At 35.2% G+C, this 17,631-nt stretch overlaps 1 protein-coding gene across 3 annotated transcripts in view; it reads left to right on the forward strand.

The window, feature by feature from the left end:
• Positions 1-17,309, forward strand: part of MAP4K3 (mitogen-activated protein kinase kinase kinase kinase 3) — a 190,618-nt gene extending 173,309 nt beyond the window's left edge. The window contains exons 27-34 of one of the 3 annotated variants that reach the window (XM_022574007.3): positions 207-265; positions 1,264-1,367; positions 5,368-5,539; positions 7,369-7,437; positions 7,516-7,608; positions 10,508-10,578; positions 13,079-13,134; positions 13,804-17,306. In XM_022574007.3, coding sequence (XP_022429715.1) covers positions 207-265; positions 1,264-1,367; positions 5,368-5,539; positions 7,369-7,437; positions 7,516-7,608; positions 10,508-10,578; positions 13,079-13,134; positions 13,804-13,891 — 712 coding nt within the window. In that variant the 3' untranslated portion in view covers positions 13,892-17,306. Of the gene's footprint in view, positions 1-206; positions 266-1,263; positions 1,368-5,367; positions 5,540-7,368; positions 7,438-7,515; positions 7,609-10,507; positions 10,579-13,078; positions 13,135-13,803 lie in introns of all 3 variants that reach the window. The other 2 variants (XM_022574008.3, XM_089923256.1) reach the window with 2 other exon arrangements.
• Positions 17,310-17,631: the final 322 nt, after the last annotated feature.

A 17,631-nucleotide genomic window follows, 5' to 3' on the forward strand; every position in this document is an offset into this window, starting at 1 on the left:
TCATATTTAAATCCTTAATCCATTTGGAATTGATTGGGGGAGTTGAGAAAGATATCCAATTTATCCTTATTTTTAATAGATGATCTGTTATGTCAGGACCAGTTTTTAAACAACTCATCTTTTCTCCACTGAACTGTAACAGTACTATATTTTCATATACTAACTTTGCCTACATGTATTATATATTCATTTCCATTTCCATTTAGGAAATTTGCTGTATCAGCAAAAATCCCTGAAACCAAGTGGTGTCAGAAGTGTTGTGTTGGTAAGTAAACTGTCCAAAATCATGTAGCTCTCCTGCTTTGCAGAGTGGGTAAGAAGATGCTGTGAGGCACATTTTTAAATCTAGCATAAAACAGTACTACTTTAGGACGTTCTGCCAGTAATAGTTTATTTTTCCCTTTTAAATAAAATAAATGTATTGGTCATTCTATGTTCATATAGTACCTTGCACATGTAGTTGTTTTGCAGATAATTTATTGACTAGATAAATGGAGAATGACTTTATTACAGTACTTGATCACATCCTGTTCTCTAAGGAGCCTGTTACTGATCATTCACCATTTTGCTTTGTAATGGCTTATGAGACTACATTTATTCACTCAGCATACTTATTATTTATTCTCATACCTTTAATAGATGAAACGTTATGCTTGTGATGTGAAGGTTATAGTCTCCCTGATCACACACCACTAGCCGAAAGTCCTCCCCAACGCCCGTAACAACTAGCTGGTTGATTTGCATCTAGGGAAAACCAAAAACAGTTTCCTTTCCTCCCTTAAAAAACTCTGAGGCAATTCAGTTTTATTATTTGTAAACCTGTATCTTGAGATTTGATTAATGTCTTCATGTAGTGCGGCCCAAAGCATTACTGCCTCTGAACATGACTACCAAAAAGCACCCTGAATCACCTGCCCCTACATGTGCTGCAGCTATCAATTTGGGAAGTTCTCCCCAAACCTACTTAGACCCTTTTTTCAGGATCTTGTTAATCTCTCTGCTACCACAAGACCTCAAGTTCTTCTTCCCGCCCCCAGGCCCCATAACAACCAGCATTTTCACTTGGGAATACAAATAAAAATCCTGCAAGTGATAAGGGAGTTTCCTGCTACTACCTGAAACAGCATTTCTTTTTCACTCTGCAGTCTAATTAAGAAATTGAACTGGCAGTCAACTTTTGTTTGTTTTCGAAGTATGCAACTGTTACTGTAAGGACTTTTTTATATTATAAGAAAACTTACATATACTTTTTTGCCTTGACAGTGAGAAATCCTTACACAGGCCACAAATACCTATGTGGGGCACTTCAAACTAGCATTGTTCTATTAGAATGGGTTGAACCAATGCAGAAATTTATGTTAATTAAGGTAAGCATGAATGTCAACCTAAGTCATTTTTAGTATAAAAGCTTGTCAGTTTTCCTGTTCTTTCAGAAACTTTTTTTTTCCAGTTAATTCTCAAGATTTAATGTAATAATTTTGGATTATATGGCAGAGTGATGAAAATCTGCCCAATTATAAAAAACTCAGTTGGCCTGATAGAAATTTTGAAAGAGACTAGATAAATAGTTCAGGGATATGGCAATGGGAGCTGGAAATACTGGATCACATACACAGTCTGATGTCAAGAACAGGAGGTACTAAGAGAGCAGTGAAATATTGTTTGAATATGTTATCTGGTTGACCTGTTCTATCACAGCAGAGGGACAACCTGCGGGTTGGCATTTGGCCTTAAAAAGTTAAGGGATAACCATAATGAAGGGGAAATTATTTGTTTTGGATATATGCCTATGTATTAATTTTCCCAGTCCTTCCCATGGATGGTGTTTTGTGCCTTAGTTTCTCTAGAACCTTTAAAGAAAAAAAAATTTTTTTTGGCCACTCTGTGCTGCATGTGGGATTTTAGTTCCGTGACCAGGGATCTAACCCACGCCCCCTGCAATGGAAGCGCAGAGTCTTACCACTGGACCACTAGGGAGGTCCCTTTAATGTATATTTTTTAAAACATTTAATATTATTTAGCTATAACTTAAATTTAGAGGAAAAACTAACTTAAAACGTATGAAGTGCTGGCTCAGTCACCCCAAGGAAATACCAAATGAAATTTTTAAGCTATTTTCTTCACTATTTTATATAGATTAAGTAGTCTTATTTCATGAGCATTTGATATCTCCATAGAAGTTGGGATCGGAATATAATTGGAGTGCATTCCTCCTCAATTATATAATATAGAGTTAGGATGTTTAAAGTATTGGCTTCTGTTATGTAAAATTTTATGAGTGACTGGGGAATCTAGTTTTAATTTTCACATCATTATTTATTAACCTCAAAATTAACTAGGGCTAAAGAAATGAAAAAAAGAGTTTCAAGAATTTACAACCCATTGAGGTAATATTTCCACAAATAAATTCACTGAAACAAAAATTCTTTAAACCAAAAACTGAAAGGGAAAATAGCCTTATAAATTATCCAAAGCAGAGCTTCTGAACCCAGCCCATTTCTGGCCACATGGTTTTGTTCTCAGTTCCTCTTTGTTCTTGCCTGTTTGACAAAAAGCATGGCGTATCCTAGATGGAGTGGTAAAGTGTATGTAGTTATTTTTCTACAGCCCTTTCCTTCCCTGTCTTCCTCCTTAGTCTCTTTTAGTATGTCCTTCCTATTCCTTTCATTCCTAACCTCGATCAGAATGAAAACAGTTTCATTACATCAGTTGTTCATGGATACTAATAGTCTGATTAAACCTTAGTATGAATGAATTTTATGTGTTACCTGATATGTTAAACTATTTATCCTAATACGTAATGAAAGACCCTTTTCTCTGTTAAAGGAATTTTATGTATTAAGAGCATGCAAGAGAGAAAATATACTTTGAAGACATGGGAAGCTTAAAAATTATCCATCCATGTTTTCTCTTTTCCGGATAGATGGTACCAGGGAGCCTGCCCCTGACTGATGAGGCCTGTTGCCAGTATTCTAGGATGTTAGACTTACAGTACAGTTCTACTTGCAGGCCTCCTTCACGACTTCTTGCTCTTCCCACTTTACTTAAACTCCCTGAGCTACACGCCCCTATTTATTTCCCTTCATCTTAACCCAGTTCTTTCTCTGTGTCTCTTCTTCGAGATTTCTATATGTATATTTTGTTTCTATGTTTGGCATTATCTCAATTAGTATTTTTGATGTTTTCTATACTACAACTCTTACCAGATATGTTCAAAAACATTCTTATGCTTTCCATATACTTCCTCCTCATGAGATTTCTGAGTAAGTTTTTGCTTCTGTAGACTACATTTTCAATATAAATAAAAGTTATAAATTGAAGCAGACATTCATGTACTTATTACGAATCAGGCAGAGTGTTGTTTAACTAGAGAGATAAAGAGTAAGACGTAGTCACTGCCCTCAAGGACCATCACCAGTAGCGACTGGATTTTAAACTGTTATATGGGAATCCTCTTCTGTTAATGACTTATACATATTGTTTAGTTATTGTTCGAAGCTAAGTAGAAGTATTCACAATGTGTTGGTTTTCATATTTACTGAGGAAAAAATACGGAAGCATTTGTTTTCTTCCTGTCTTACTGCTCTTTCCACATTTCAAAGAGAATTTTTTTAAATGTTTTACCTTATTAAAAATAAGACAGATTTTATCCATAGCATATCCCCAGGTGGGAATGCTCCCAGAGAGGGTGTTTGGAGAGTGTTCGTGAAGGAGTGTCTAGACCTCTGGGATGGGGGCACTTGGGCATTCACGGGGAAGGAAGAATGTGGGAACAACAGGTGTGCACAGAGCTTCACGTTCCAGCCATGAGGACCACACTGCATCTTCTGACACTTTAAGACTAGTAGTTATGGGAGCCCCATTTCACCTGTTTATTTCCTCTATCATTTATTTTCTTTAGAATTTACAGTGAGTTACCAGCGTAAAAAATAAATCAGTTTCAGTAGTTTTTAGAGATACTAACAATAGCCATTTGGGAAGTATAATGGAAACACGGCCCATTTATAAGAGCAACAAAAATATAAAATATATTAAGAGTAGACTTAATAAAATATGTGTTAAGACCAATATATTTTTTAAAAACCCTTTTATCGTGAAGAAGAACGTTGCTAGCACCTCAGACCTCCCCATGGCACCCCCTACAAAACAGCTGCCTTGTTTGCATGTAAGCATGCACTTCTAAACATTAGCATTAATTTTACCTGATATTTCAGCTGTATACAAGTAGAATCATAAAGTATACATTCATTTGGGTCTCACTTCTGTGCAACATTATATTTGTGTAGTTGTTGGATATAGCCATAGTTTGTTCGTTTTCACTGTGGTCTAATTTCCCATTGTGTGAATGTGTCATCATTTTATCCATTCTACCATTGATAGGCATTTGGGTTACTTCCAGTTTTTGTTATTCTGAGCAATGCAGTTTGTGCATATTTTTGCATGTCTCCTGTGGGTGCATGTAGTCATGTTCTCTAGAGTGTATAACTAAGAGTGTTATTGCTGGGTTCTAAGAGATGTGTATCTCGGCATTAATAGGTATTGTAATTAACCATTGTGGTCACACCAGTTTATACTCCCACCATCAGCGTTAGGAGCATTTGTTTGCTCTTCTCTGAGTAACCCTTATTATTGTCGTTCTTCTGGCAGGTGTGTATGGTTATCTTGGTTTTATTCCCTGATTACTAATGAAGTTAATGTTTTCCTCTATTTTTCCAAACTTTCAGAGTGTGAATTTAGTCTCTTTGTGGCAAAATAAAAATAATTTTAAACTTATGTAAAAGTAAAGTGGGTTGCATTTTAACTAAGTTAATTTATTAAATAGAATCACTTGAAATACAGGGCTAAATTTCTCTTATTTGCGGTTGTTTTTTTTTTCTGTCCACACTTCTAAGGGGAATGTCTCTTGCTCATTAGCATTTCAGTTTTCTCATCCATGTTTGCTCAGCTGGTTAAGAAGGCAGAGGAGTAGTACTGAAGCAGCCTGGGATTAGGAGAGAGGAGGCCATGCCACACAGGGTGGGGGGCAGGGGGGACCCTGGGCCAGCCACCCAGTTGCTGGGTCTTAGTTTCCAACTCTGAAAAAAGAGGGTTGGACAGGTGATTTGTAAGTCTGTTTCACCCCAATATGCTAAAAATGTGTGGTTTTTAACTTAAAAATTTTTTACAGTGCTTAACCTAAATTCTTTATACAGATACTTTCTAATTTAGATTTTCTGCATACCCTGAGTTTCTGTGCGAAGAAGCAATCTTTATAGTAGAAAGTACTATTTTATATATTCTCATAAAACTAAAAATTCTTATTAGTGTTCTCATGAAATTTTTTTTGCTTTTGTTTTCCTTTGTTTAATATATTTTGGTTTTTTCTAGCACATAGATTTTCCTATACCGTGTCCACTTAGAATGTTTGAAATGCTGGTCGTTCCTGAACAGGAGTACCCTTTAGTTTGTGTTGGTGTCAGTAAAGGGAGAGACTTCAACCAGGTGGTTCGATTTGAAACAGTCAATCCAAATTCTACCTCTTCATGGTTTACAGAATCAGGTTTGTGAGTTTTAATGAATTATTAAGTAATAAATTTACTATATCTTTCATTAGGCAAAGGTTATTTTTAAAGATCTTGCAAAGGCCCTTTGTTCAGAGTCTTTGGCAACTAAGGGAAATGTTAAAGAACCAATTTGCCAATAAATATTGATTAGTCAGGAGTTTGTTGGAAGCCTGAAAGAGTGTTCACAAAAGGAAAAGAATTGAGACAGTTTTTTTGGCATTGAAAAAAAATGATCACAGACGTTCACAAAAGTCTAAAGACAGTTTCATGGCTTGCTGAATCCCAGGGGACTTGAAACAGCTTTCCTTTGAGGACACATTACTGAAGGAAAACATGGCCAGCCCTTGACAACATTATTGTGGCTTCTCTTTGGTGCCCCTAAGTTCTCTGTTAAATTCTCTCTTTAGAGGCCCATCTTCCCTTTGAGACACGGGGTGAACTCCTGCTTTCTAATCTCTTCCTCCCTATTTAACAAGAAGGGATTGTTGGTTGATTAATATTTTATTTAGTGAATTTCAGTTGTCTTAGTTCTCCCAAACATTTTAATTTTAAATCCTTTTCTACTAATTGTTGAATGAAGGGCCTCATTTCCTGACAAAAGAATTTTGTCCCTTCCTTCCCAGGAACTTTTGATTACTTCTCTTACCATAGTGAAATCCCTTTATTAGAAGTTAAACATGACAAATATAATTCATCTCTGGTTTTGAGATGATGAGACAGAGTAAGAGACAGAAAGTATGTTTAGGATTTTGTATCAGCTGAAATTATAAGCTAGTGGCTTCCTAAACTCTGCTGCACATTAGAATCCACCTGAGAAGCTTTTAACACTCTTGATACCTCAAGTCACACACACCCTCGATTAAATAAGAATATCTGGGGCCAGCAGCTGGGTGTCAGCAGATCTCCAAATGATTCCAGTGTTCGGGAACTAATTGTTATAAGCAATTTGTAAATCTCATTTTCCTGGCTTTCTATCCAGTAATGCTAGACTGGCTTCTTCTTGACTAATTTTCACCAAGTGTGTAAGAGTCACTAAGGTCTCGTTGACCTGATGTACAGGAGGCCTATTCCATATCCTTCCAACCCTGGTTAGTTACAGAAGTACCAGGTCTAAAATACGTGTGAAGGTCTGAAATACAGCCATCCATGGATTTATTAAGATTCTAAATACTGTAGGAAGTAGAAAACAGGCAAGCTAGACTTTGGATCAGACCCACTCTCCAGAAACAAAGGCCTATAGTTTAGCAGTTTCAGTTTTGATGTTCATACAAAGCTTGGGATATCCTACTTTTTGCTTCCTGGAAAACTATGTCATTTAAACATTTTCAGTTTGTGAAAAGTTTCTTAAATCATTATTATAAAAATAGGGCCTCTATGCATTTTTATGGTGCTTCATACTTCTCAAAATACTTCAGTTTTCTTCTTAACTCATTTGGACCTGAAGTTATTTGTTTGACTCTCTGATTCATTCATTCAACAAATATTGAGAAGTATGTACACAGCACAGCCCCTGGCCTTCTAAGCTTAAAATCAGAAATTAATCATTGCCATAATATAGAAGATTAGACTCCTAATTTCACATATGAATAAAATAGTGGCATCACCAATAGTAATGACAATAGCTAACCCTCCATTAAGCACTCACTTAGTTTAGCTCTTGCATCAAATTTTGAATCCAAGCCGCCTGGCTTAACCACTACGTATGTATAGTTAAAAATATATATCCATTTCAAATTCCGTGATGTTCAGAATTCTTCTTTTTCTAATGTCTCTGCTTTAAATATTACTGTTTTCTGTAAGTTTTATCGAGTTTTTTGTGTTGTAGATACCCCACAGACAAGTGTTACTCATGTAACCCAGCTGGAGAGAGATACCATTCTTGTATGCTTGGACTGTAAGTTTTTATTTATGAATATCTTATCTTAATGAGTTTTTTTTATCTTAGTTTCTGAGTGACTTTTTTTCTTTCTAGGTTGTATAAAAATAGTAAATCTGCAAGGAAGATTAAAATCTAGCAGAAAACTATCATCAGAACTCACCTTTGATTTCCAGATTGAATCAATAGGTAAGCCAGAGTTTTGTGTTTCTTGTTTGATTGCATTATGAACTGCTTAAAATAATTTGTCTAATAATTATTTGAAATTATAAAAATATATTACTAAGGGCTCATTCTTTTAAATTGTAGGATGTAATGAATATGAGGTGAATATCAGTCTTTGCTTTTACGTATTCTCTAAAATAGTTTAACAACCGTGACATAATCTGTAAATAATGTTATTTTCCCTACAGATTTGGCATTTTCAAAATAAATAATTCAATATCATTATTCATAACCTAGTTGTGAATTTCCATTTTCTCCAGACTCCTGCACAGTTCCCCTATAAGTACTTTAAAATTTAGTACTCAGTATAGTCTATTGTATTTTTGCTGTTGTAGCTCCTGATCAGAGAGATCCATAAGTATGTGGAATTTCCTTCTTGCCGTTTTTACATTTTGCTTGATGAGTTTTTTCTGAAAACGGATTTCTTACACAATCAGTATTCTAAAATGATTACATTCAGGAAAAGTAAGGTGAAATGATCATACACAGTTTTTCTGGTGTCCTTTATCAGTAAAGATACTTGCATGTATATGCATTGGCGGACGGTAGGGCCGAGGGCAGATAGTTCATTTGTCTTATTCTTGGTCCTACTTTTATTCTTTCTCCCAGTTAGAATGCCTCTCTCCCAACAAGCAAACACTGATGATAATAACAAGTCAGTTTTGACGGACATCTGCTCAGGGTGTTCAAATGGAATCCATATTTAAAATCACATAGCTAGCTCAATAAAGAAGACAAAGAACAGAAACTCAAACTAGTATGCACTCCTGAGTGGTAAAGAAGACTAGCAGTGTCCCACAGGAGATGGGGAACCAGAGCCAGGCTTGTGGTTTGAGGTGCCTACTAATCAAGACTCTCCCCACATAAGGCCTCGTGGTTTTATAGGGGATTTTTATCCACCATTGAAAGAAGGAATCGTTCCTGTGCTCTACAGACAGCTTCAGATTGTAGACAAAGAAGGAATGCAGAATAAATCAGTGTTTAACACTATTGATACTAAAATCAGTTAAATTATACAGAAAACAAAATTACCCAATCTCATGAAAATAGATTTTGGAAAATCTGTATAAAATACTAGCACATAGAATTCCATATCATCAAATAGTAGACTTTACCTCAGAAAAGCAAAGATGGTTCAACACCAGAAAATTTATTTATGTAATATAGCACATTAAAGATTAAAAGCAAAAAGTTATGTAACTCTTCAGTAGATGCACAAAAAGCATTCAGTAAAATCTGTCATGCATGATTTTTTTTAAAAAAAACAACTTTTTAGAAATTAGGAGTAGAAGGAAATGTCCTTCATCTAGCAAAGCCTATTAAAAGTATTGTGTTTAATGGTTAAACTAATTCCCATTAAGTTGGAGAATGAGATAAGGATGTTTGCTATCATCACATTTCAACATAGTCTCATTGGACTATGAAAAGGGAACTATGAGGATTAGAAAGATATAAGTAAAAAGTCCTTTTTTTGCTGATGGTATGAATATCTACTAGAATATACAACTCTAAACTGTTAGAACCAATAAGAAAATTCAGAGTTGCTAGATATGAGTAACACAGATGGATAGCTTTCTGATATGCCAGTAAGACATGTAATCAAACATATTTAAGACCATCATCTAGGAAATTCCAAATTATTGTTTAAAAGTATAAAAGAAGATTTAAACAAATGAACTACACCGCTTCCATGGATAGAAACACTGAATATGGGAAAGATGTCAGTTCTTCACAAATTAATCCACACATTCAGTGCATTTGCAATAAAAATCCCAGTAAGGTATTTTCTGCCACTTGATAAGCTGATCTTAAAATTCATATGGAAAAGCTAAAGGCCAAGAACAGTAAAATACATTTTGATGAATACTTGCCCTACTTGATATTGAAACTTACTATAAATCCATAGTGATTAAGACAGTGTGGGATCAACACAGGGATAAATAGAAGAGGCTCAGAAATAGACCTACGTGTAATTGGAAATTTACATCATATGTCAGTGGGGAAGTGAGGTCCTGTTCAACAAATGATGCTAGTACAATTGGTTATCTGCAGGAAACAAAATCAGACTTTTTGCTCACTGAATACACACAAAAATATATGTTAAATATGTAAATACAAAAAGCAAAACTAGAATTTTTAGAAGGCACATATGCCTGTATCCCAGTAATTCTATTTCTAGGTGTCTACCCCAGAGAAAATTTTGTACATGTATTTAAGAAGAGGTACAAGAATGTTTATTGCAGCATTTTTGTAACAAAAAAATTAGAAACATCATTTGGTTCATCATACTAAATGTATGAAAGTTGGAAACATCCAATATAAAGTTTACACTGATAATGTGAACTTACTGTGTTGTAATAGTAAAAACGTGCATGAGAACAACAAATACCAAGTACATAACAGTGGTTATCCCAGGGAGGAAGGAAAGGTTAGAATACAACTAGAGTAGGAGTTTATAGGGATGCTGGCTGTATTCATTTTTATTTAAAACAAAAAGCAAATATGGCAAAATGTTAGCATTTGAGAGTTAAATGGTGGATACATGTGTTTTTAGGCTATTCTCATATTTTTCTATATGTTTGAAATATTTTATCAAAACAAAAATTTCTATAGCAAAAAATACTTTCAGTGAATTTTCTTTTTCTTATCAAAAAGATGAGTAAGGTCTGTATAGTATTTATGCTATATAGTATATACTGTGTAGTTCTAGGCAGTATGGTAAAGATGCCATTATAAATATGGAATGACTAACACTAGTTATTAATTGAAATATTGTTATGCAAGGTAGAAAGAGGGATGAAATAATGCTTATCAGTTGAACTCTTGTACTATTAACAGTAACTGAGCTGTTCTTGCCTGCTAGTTTGCCTGCAGGACAGTGTGCTAGCTTTCTGGAAACATGGAATGCAAGGTAGAAGTTTTAGATCTAATGAGGTAAGTAATCTTTTAAAAAATTATGTCCATTAAATAGTCATGAAGCATTATCAAATTCTACATCACACAATACTCTTTAACTTTGGAAAATTCCTGATTGATGCAAGGAATACTTGATTTGCTAATTTTATTGATATTTTCTGTATTCAATCTAGTGATAAAATTAATGGCGCATACTTTATAGCAACCTCTCTCTGTCCATTCAGTCAAACAGTTTGAGTGAATATTTTATGTGCTTCCAGATAATCACCCTTATATTCAGAACAAGAACTTCCTAAATACTGCTAACAGTGAGCCAACTCTGATTTTCTTTCAACTTTCCCAGGCTGTCACCTGGAACAAGAGTACTGATGGAGGCTCTCTCTGTCTTGAAGCACCTTTTCTACTTTGTATTTCAGAAATAATGACCAATGCAGACGATAAGTAAAGGGTTCCACATTTCTCTTGAAGCCACCTTGCCTATTTCTGGTATTCTTATCTCCTTAGTCCTTCCTCCCTTAATTTAACTCCAGGAATAATTGAACTCCAAGTCATATGACGTGTTTAATTCAGTTCATCATTTATGCCAGAAAGTGCTGGGGTTATAAGCATGAACAAGACTTGGTACTTGCCCCCTAGAATATTACAGGCAAGTAAAATCATCCTAAGTTCTTTCAATAACCCCAAGCCAGTCTCATTAGTAACTTTTACTTGAGCGTTGGCGGGAAGGGAAAACATTAGGTGCCTCAAGCAAGAAAATAGTTCATTTGTGTTTTAAACTGTCGGTAGTTAAGATCAGCATTTCTTCTAACCAGTAAACAGTATAGCAGAATGATCATGAGCGTGGGTTCCTGAGGAGACACCCGGGTTCAGTCTCAACTCTCCTGTTCAGTAACTGTGTGACCTTGACATATCACTTAACTTCTCTTTGCCTGTATTTTTTCATCTGTGAATTGAGGATAACAGCATAGTACTTATTTCATAGGGTTGCTAAGATTAAACAAAAGGAAGTATGTGATGTGCTTGGCACAATGCCTGGCCTATGGTAAGTATTCAAGAAAGGTGGATGCCAGTATGTTTCTTTTTTTAAGATTTTTTTTTGTTTTAATGTGGACCACTTTTAAAGTCTTTATTGAATTTGCTACAACATTGCTTCTGTTTTATGTTTCGGTTTTTTTGGCCACAAGGCATGTGAGATCTTAGCTCCCCAACCAGGGATCGAACCTGTACCCCCTGCATTGGAAGGCGAAGTCTTTAACCACTGGACCGCCAGGGAAGTCCCCTGCCAGTGTGTTTCTAGGATTAATTCCCGCAAGAGGGCTCACCTCTCAGGAAGATTTTTTTTTTTTTAATCACCTGAGGGAATGGAGCCTGGAGATAAGAATAGTCAACAGCTAATAAACACCAGGCAGAGAAGGAAAGCCATCATAGGATACAAGAGAATGGTTTAAAAAAGATAGTTTGCTCAAACAATCACCTGAGGGGCTTTTTCACACTACATAAGCAGCCCTTACTAAATACAACCTCTCCAAAAATGCTATGTCCTTCAAGTAGGCAAATCCCAAAATACTGAATACTTTGAAGATCATGCTGATGAACCGTTACTACTGAAGTGAGCATGTTGTATCCTTCAGGTGTGCTAAGTTACAAAAGAAGTCAAGAATCACTGACTGCTGTTTCCAGAATAATTTCAGTTTCAAAATCAAATTGTTTTTTCAGCCTACCAAATTTTGGGGAGAAGCTACTGCCATTATAATTGGGAATGTTTTGCTTTCAGTAAGCAATAAACAATGGGTTTCTCTTTCTCCTGTAGCCTTAGTCTTAACTCCCCAACTGGGAATGGTCACACTGAGGACTTCTTTAAGGACATATGCCATTAGAAAATATTATTTCAGGAGACTTGGAAAGAAATGGGAAAGAGAATTGTTATCTACTGAGCATTTCCTTAGCTAGGCATTATACCCATTAATACTTACAAGAATACTGCAAGATACCACTGCAAAGTAAACACTGTCTGTCCCATTTTGCAGAAGGTAAAACCGTTTCCAACAAATTACATACCTTGTGCAATTGTCACAGCTAGTAAGTGGGAGAACTGGGATTTAAGCTGGAATCGTGAGTTTGTCCCATCATACCACACTGCAGCCTTTCAAGTGCAAGGACCAGACCTAAGTGGCTTACTACTGCAAGAGCCTTGCTACCAGCATTAAGGTGACTGACAGGAGGTTTCTGATAAATAAAACGGACTAGGTGCTTTGCTTTTAACTTTTTCCGTTGCAGTCTGTATGCCAGCAAATGGTTTACTACTCTCATGTTTTATGATTAATTCAAAATTAGCCAAATTTTTCCTGGAGTAACAAATGGATGCACTTATGTGCTGATTTAACAAGTTAACAGTCACACAGGGATCTATTTCCATCTTAGGACTTATGCTTCTCTTCTATAGAGTTATAAATTAAATGTCCATATAAAACTTTGTGCCTTTCATTTCAGATATTAAATTGATATTTTAATTGAACAGGTAACACAAGAAATTTCAGATAGCACGAGAATTTTCAGACTGCTTGGATCTGACAGGTATGAAAAGGAGTTGTATTAAATACATAGTTCTAAACATGTTTTATAAATCCAACATGAAACTCGTTTCTTTTTTGAGAGAATTGAAATTTCTACAGTAATATATTCAACATTATATTTTTCATAATATAAGAATTCACAGGTCAGAAAGTTATGAAACCTTTGAGAATGTGCCTGATCTTCCAGTTACCAAGAATGTATAGATCTGTCAGTACTACTTTTGCATTAAACGTAATATCTAAAGTATGATTTACAGGACAAGAGGAGATACCATATGCTAGCAAACAGAAAAGTTTTCAGTTTTAGTACCAATAGGATTTGGAGTTCTATTCTGATTTACTTTCTGATTCTTGAACTACAGATTGTTTTCAGAATTCATGATAAGAATTAAGTTCCCCCAACTTATTCCTAGTATAGGTTTTACCCCTCTGACTCTTAGGACAGCACTGGCTTAGAGGTGGGAGGTGGTGGGCAACAAAGGTGTACTTCCCAGAGCTGGAACTGACTCTTCAATCATAGTGATTTGCAAATGGTTTCGGCCTACATAGCAGATAAGGAGCATTTATTAGAGGCATACAATGAAGAAGCAGTGGAAGAATTTTCTGCTAACGTTAGTTTTCAAGAATAACTTTGTTTTTTTGTATGTTTTTTGTTTGTTTGTTATTTTAGGGTCGTGGTTTTGGAAAGTAGGCCAACCGATAACCCCACGGCAAATAGCAATTTATACATCCTCGCGGGTCATGAAAACAGTTACTGAGAAATGCTGTGCTTCGACAGTTAGCTCTCGAGAGAAAGAACACTACCACTGCAACATTAACGGATGCTCGAAGCTGTACAAAAGCTGCAGTTACCTGGCTTCAGTTGCTTGTAATTTATTGTGGCATGAGACAAGATGGGGAAATGTTTTGTTTTAAGTGGTATGGATATATTTAGCATATTGAAACCACACAAGTGCTTAATTCACTGTTATGTAATCTTTGTACATATAGGCAGTATTTTTCTGTGAAACTTCATATTGCTGAAGACATACACTAAGAATTTCTGTAGATAATGTATTTTATGAGATGTACAAGTTAAGTGTCTTATCTGTACAGATGTAAATGTTGATGAAAATGCAATTGGGATTAATATTTTAAGAATCCTTTAGTATATTCTTGGGTGCGGCTATATTACAAAATGGGATGCTGGCAATGAAACCGTACATTTAACACTATTGTATTTTTATTATATGTAATTTAGTAATATGAAGATAAATCTTGTAACTTTTAAAATTGCAATGGAGGCTGTAATCATTTTATAATCTTGTTTTTAATTTTAATGCAAGTACACTGGTGTGTTTATATTTGCACAAAGTATTGATATGTGATGTATTAAGTCACAAAAGTAAGCTGTGACATCGTCAATATGCATTTGGCTCCCCAGCATCTTTTTAAAATGTATTTGGATTGTTTTCTATGTGAAACAAACCAATTAACCCCCTGTTGTAGTAACTGGTCTTTTTATATTTCAGCAGAATCCTGTAAGATTGCTTGTCTGTGCTTAAAAACAATACCTTCGAAAAAATTTTTGAATCACAGAATAGCGGTACCGTGACATAGCACTGCAGTTGTCTGAATTACAGTATGCACAAAGTATAAGTTAGCATTATCAAAGAGTCCACACTAAACATTTCTTATCATCACTTTGAAGAACTATAACATTCCATAGAGCGAAGTGGTTCAAATTTCTAGTGGGATTTTTACTTTTGTTGGCCTTATTTTATGATCATTTTCATGTTTCTTTTGATTTAGAGTATTAACACTTGGCCAAAATAATTTAGTTACTACCTCATATAAACAGTATAATGGTTACTACACATCACAGGAACTTAGTTTTGGTTAAAGTCATTTTTGATTGCTTTTTTCCAGTGGAATATGTATATACCAAGTTTTAGAAAAATGCACACTTTGGCTCTTTTTTGCTATATGTTCTTTATATTTTAATGTGAATATATACACAAAGAACAAACTAAATTGTGATTTATGTTCTTCATTTATTTTAATTGACAGTGCTTTTAAATATGTTCCTGATTGTACATAGTGTAAAATAAACATGTTTTTTAACATGCTGTTGTATAGTAGCTTGTCATCTGGCTTAATCTGTATATAGTGAGACTAAAACATATTAAGTAGAAAAAGTTTTTTTAATTATTCTAAAATCCTTAGGTAACCATTCTGATCCTTCAGATCTTGATTTTTTATTTGGTCTGTCTCCTCAATTTCATAAAGGGGTAATATTCCCACATTTGTGAAAAGGGCATCTTTTGTAGAATCTTCAATTTCCTGATCAGGAAAATTGGTGAAACATTCATAATCTTTTGGTTAGAGCGGGGCTCGGCAGACTGCACTTCTCAGCCCAATCCTGCGTAATGCCTATTTTTATAAATGAATTTTATTGGAACGCATTCGTTTGCATGTTGTCTATATGCTTTTGCAAAAAATACAGTTTTCCCCAAAAAACTGTATTACCCACAGAGCCTAAAACATTTACCATCTGACCCTTTATAGAAAGAGTTTGCTGACTCCTGGGTTAGAGAAAGGAAGGGAGAATGCAGTTCTGGAGGCAAGGGGGGGAAGATTATATGTGGGAAGAACTGGGTTGGGGATCACGAGGTGACATTTCTACTCTTGTTAATGCTCCTGCCTGTTGTTAGGACCTTGGATAATTAACTCCAGAACAGTTTCCTTATCTAAAAATGTGACTTCTAAATCATACAGTTGTTAATAATCATAGCAGTTGTGTACATTTATCACTCTGCTCAAATACATTCTGACTAATCTTAGCATTAATAACTGAATAATGACTGTTTTAAAAACACATCTTTATCAGTATAACATTATCATCAGTTTATTGAAAAACAGACTCATGGAAAAGATTTTCAAGAAATCAGTATTCTGTCCTGGGCATTTATTGACAAGGTTGTTGATCCTTTTTCTAGGCCACTGTTTCTTCTAATTTCCAAGTCCTATAAGTTATATAAAGGGTCACATCTCAAAAAAAATAGACTTTCACGTTTAACTGTCAAGCATTTCAAAATATTTCCAGAAGATAATGTATACAACTGGTTGTGTGTTATCTATACAGACCCCCGGAATCAGTCTTTGAGAGAGAGGCCCAGTAATCTATGTTTCTATGAAGTTGTACAAATGATTTTGATGTGCAGCTCTTCATGAGAACCACTGGCCCGACACTGAATTTAAATCAGTGTTTCTGAGTGTGGTCCAAGTATCACTCGCCTTAGAATAATCTCTGATGACACTTAAGAATGCGATAAGAATGTACCCACTAACTTCTGATTGAGGATCTTTATTCACTCAAAAGGAAGAGAGCCACTGACTGAAATGTTGGGAAAGATCTGTTTCATCTTCATTGAAGTTTAAAGCTGTCTGTCTTGTTAGCTAGTTTCTTAGACATTGGTGTTAAGAATGAGATCAATTGTTTCTGGGCCTTATTGGCATCATTAATCTTGCTAGTATGTCCCCAATTTCAGTAGAGACCAGGAAATAAAGGATAGGTATCCCTTTTTACCATTACTAGAAGAAGGATAAAAGTGTGCTATACAAAATGTAATAATAAGTGCCCAATGCATGTGTTTGTGCTGTTCCACATGCTTTACATAGATTCTCCCACTGAAGTCCCAGAACAGTCCAATGAGGTAGGTAGGTATTGTTAACACCATTTTACAGATGAAGAAACTAAGGCACAGAAAGATTAAAAAACTTGCCCAAGAATATAGCCGGGAAGTAGTAGAGCTAGGATTTGAACCTGGGCACTCAGTTCAAAGTGTATACTCTTAACTACTGTGCTAAACTATGTACTACACAGAATATATGCAGTATATTCACCACCCTCTAAAATACACTCTAGCATTTCTCCCCTGAAATTAGACTTATTTTCTCCGGGAATTGGATTTCAAATTCTGATTTTCACTGTCTCTTTGCAGCAAGAGAAATTAACTCTCTGTCTTAATTTTTCACTTTATCAAAAAGGATTTTCCTTATTCAAAGTGTTTTGTGTAAGAATAAAAGGATTTGCATATAATTAATTTTACAATTAAAGCTTATGAAATATGTCTAGTCAAAACTCATTACAAAGACTTTCTTTTAGTTTGTTCTTATGAGATAATTATTTAACTAACATACATTGATCATTTACAGTAGATCCAAGCTCTTTACTGGCAGTGCGGAAAAGATGGAAAATCATCATTCCCAGTATTCCAGGAGCACACTTGGATGAATAAAGATAAATTTAAAGAACAATGCAAAAGGCTGTGCCTAATTCTGGTTTGGGAAAAGGAAAGCCTTTGTGCAGAACGTTGTATATAAGCCAGGTTGTTGATAGATGAAGAGGAGTGTATCAAGTGCAGAAAAAATCAGGGTAGGGAGCTGTAGGCTAGACTAAGGCATATGCAAAAATGCCGCTTGTTCAAGGAATACTGACGTTAAATGCGGCTGAGCT

Source organism: Delphinapterus leucas, chromosome 13 (genome assembly GCF_059928025.1).
Source record: "Delphinapterus leucas isolate spDelLeu-1000000601 "Yukka" chromosome 13, BTC_Dleu_Yukka2, whole genome shotgun sequence".
NCBI classification, from domain to species: Eukaryota; Metazoa; Chordata; class Mammalia; order Artiodactyla; family Monodontidae; genus Delphinapterus; species Delphinapterus leucas.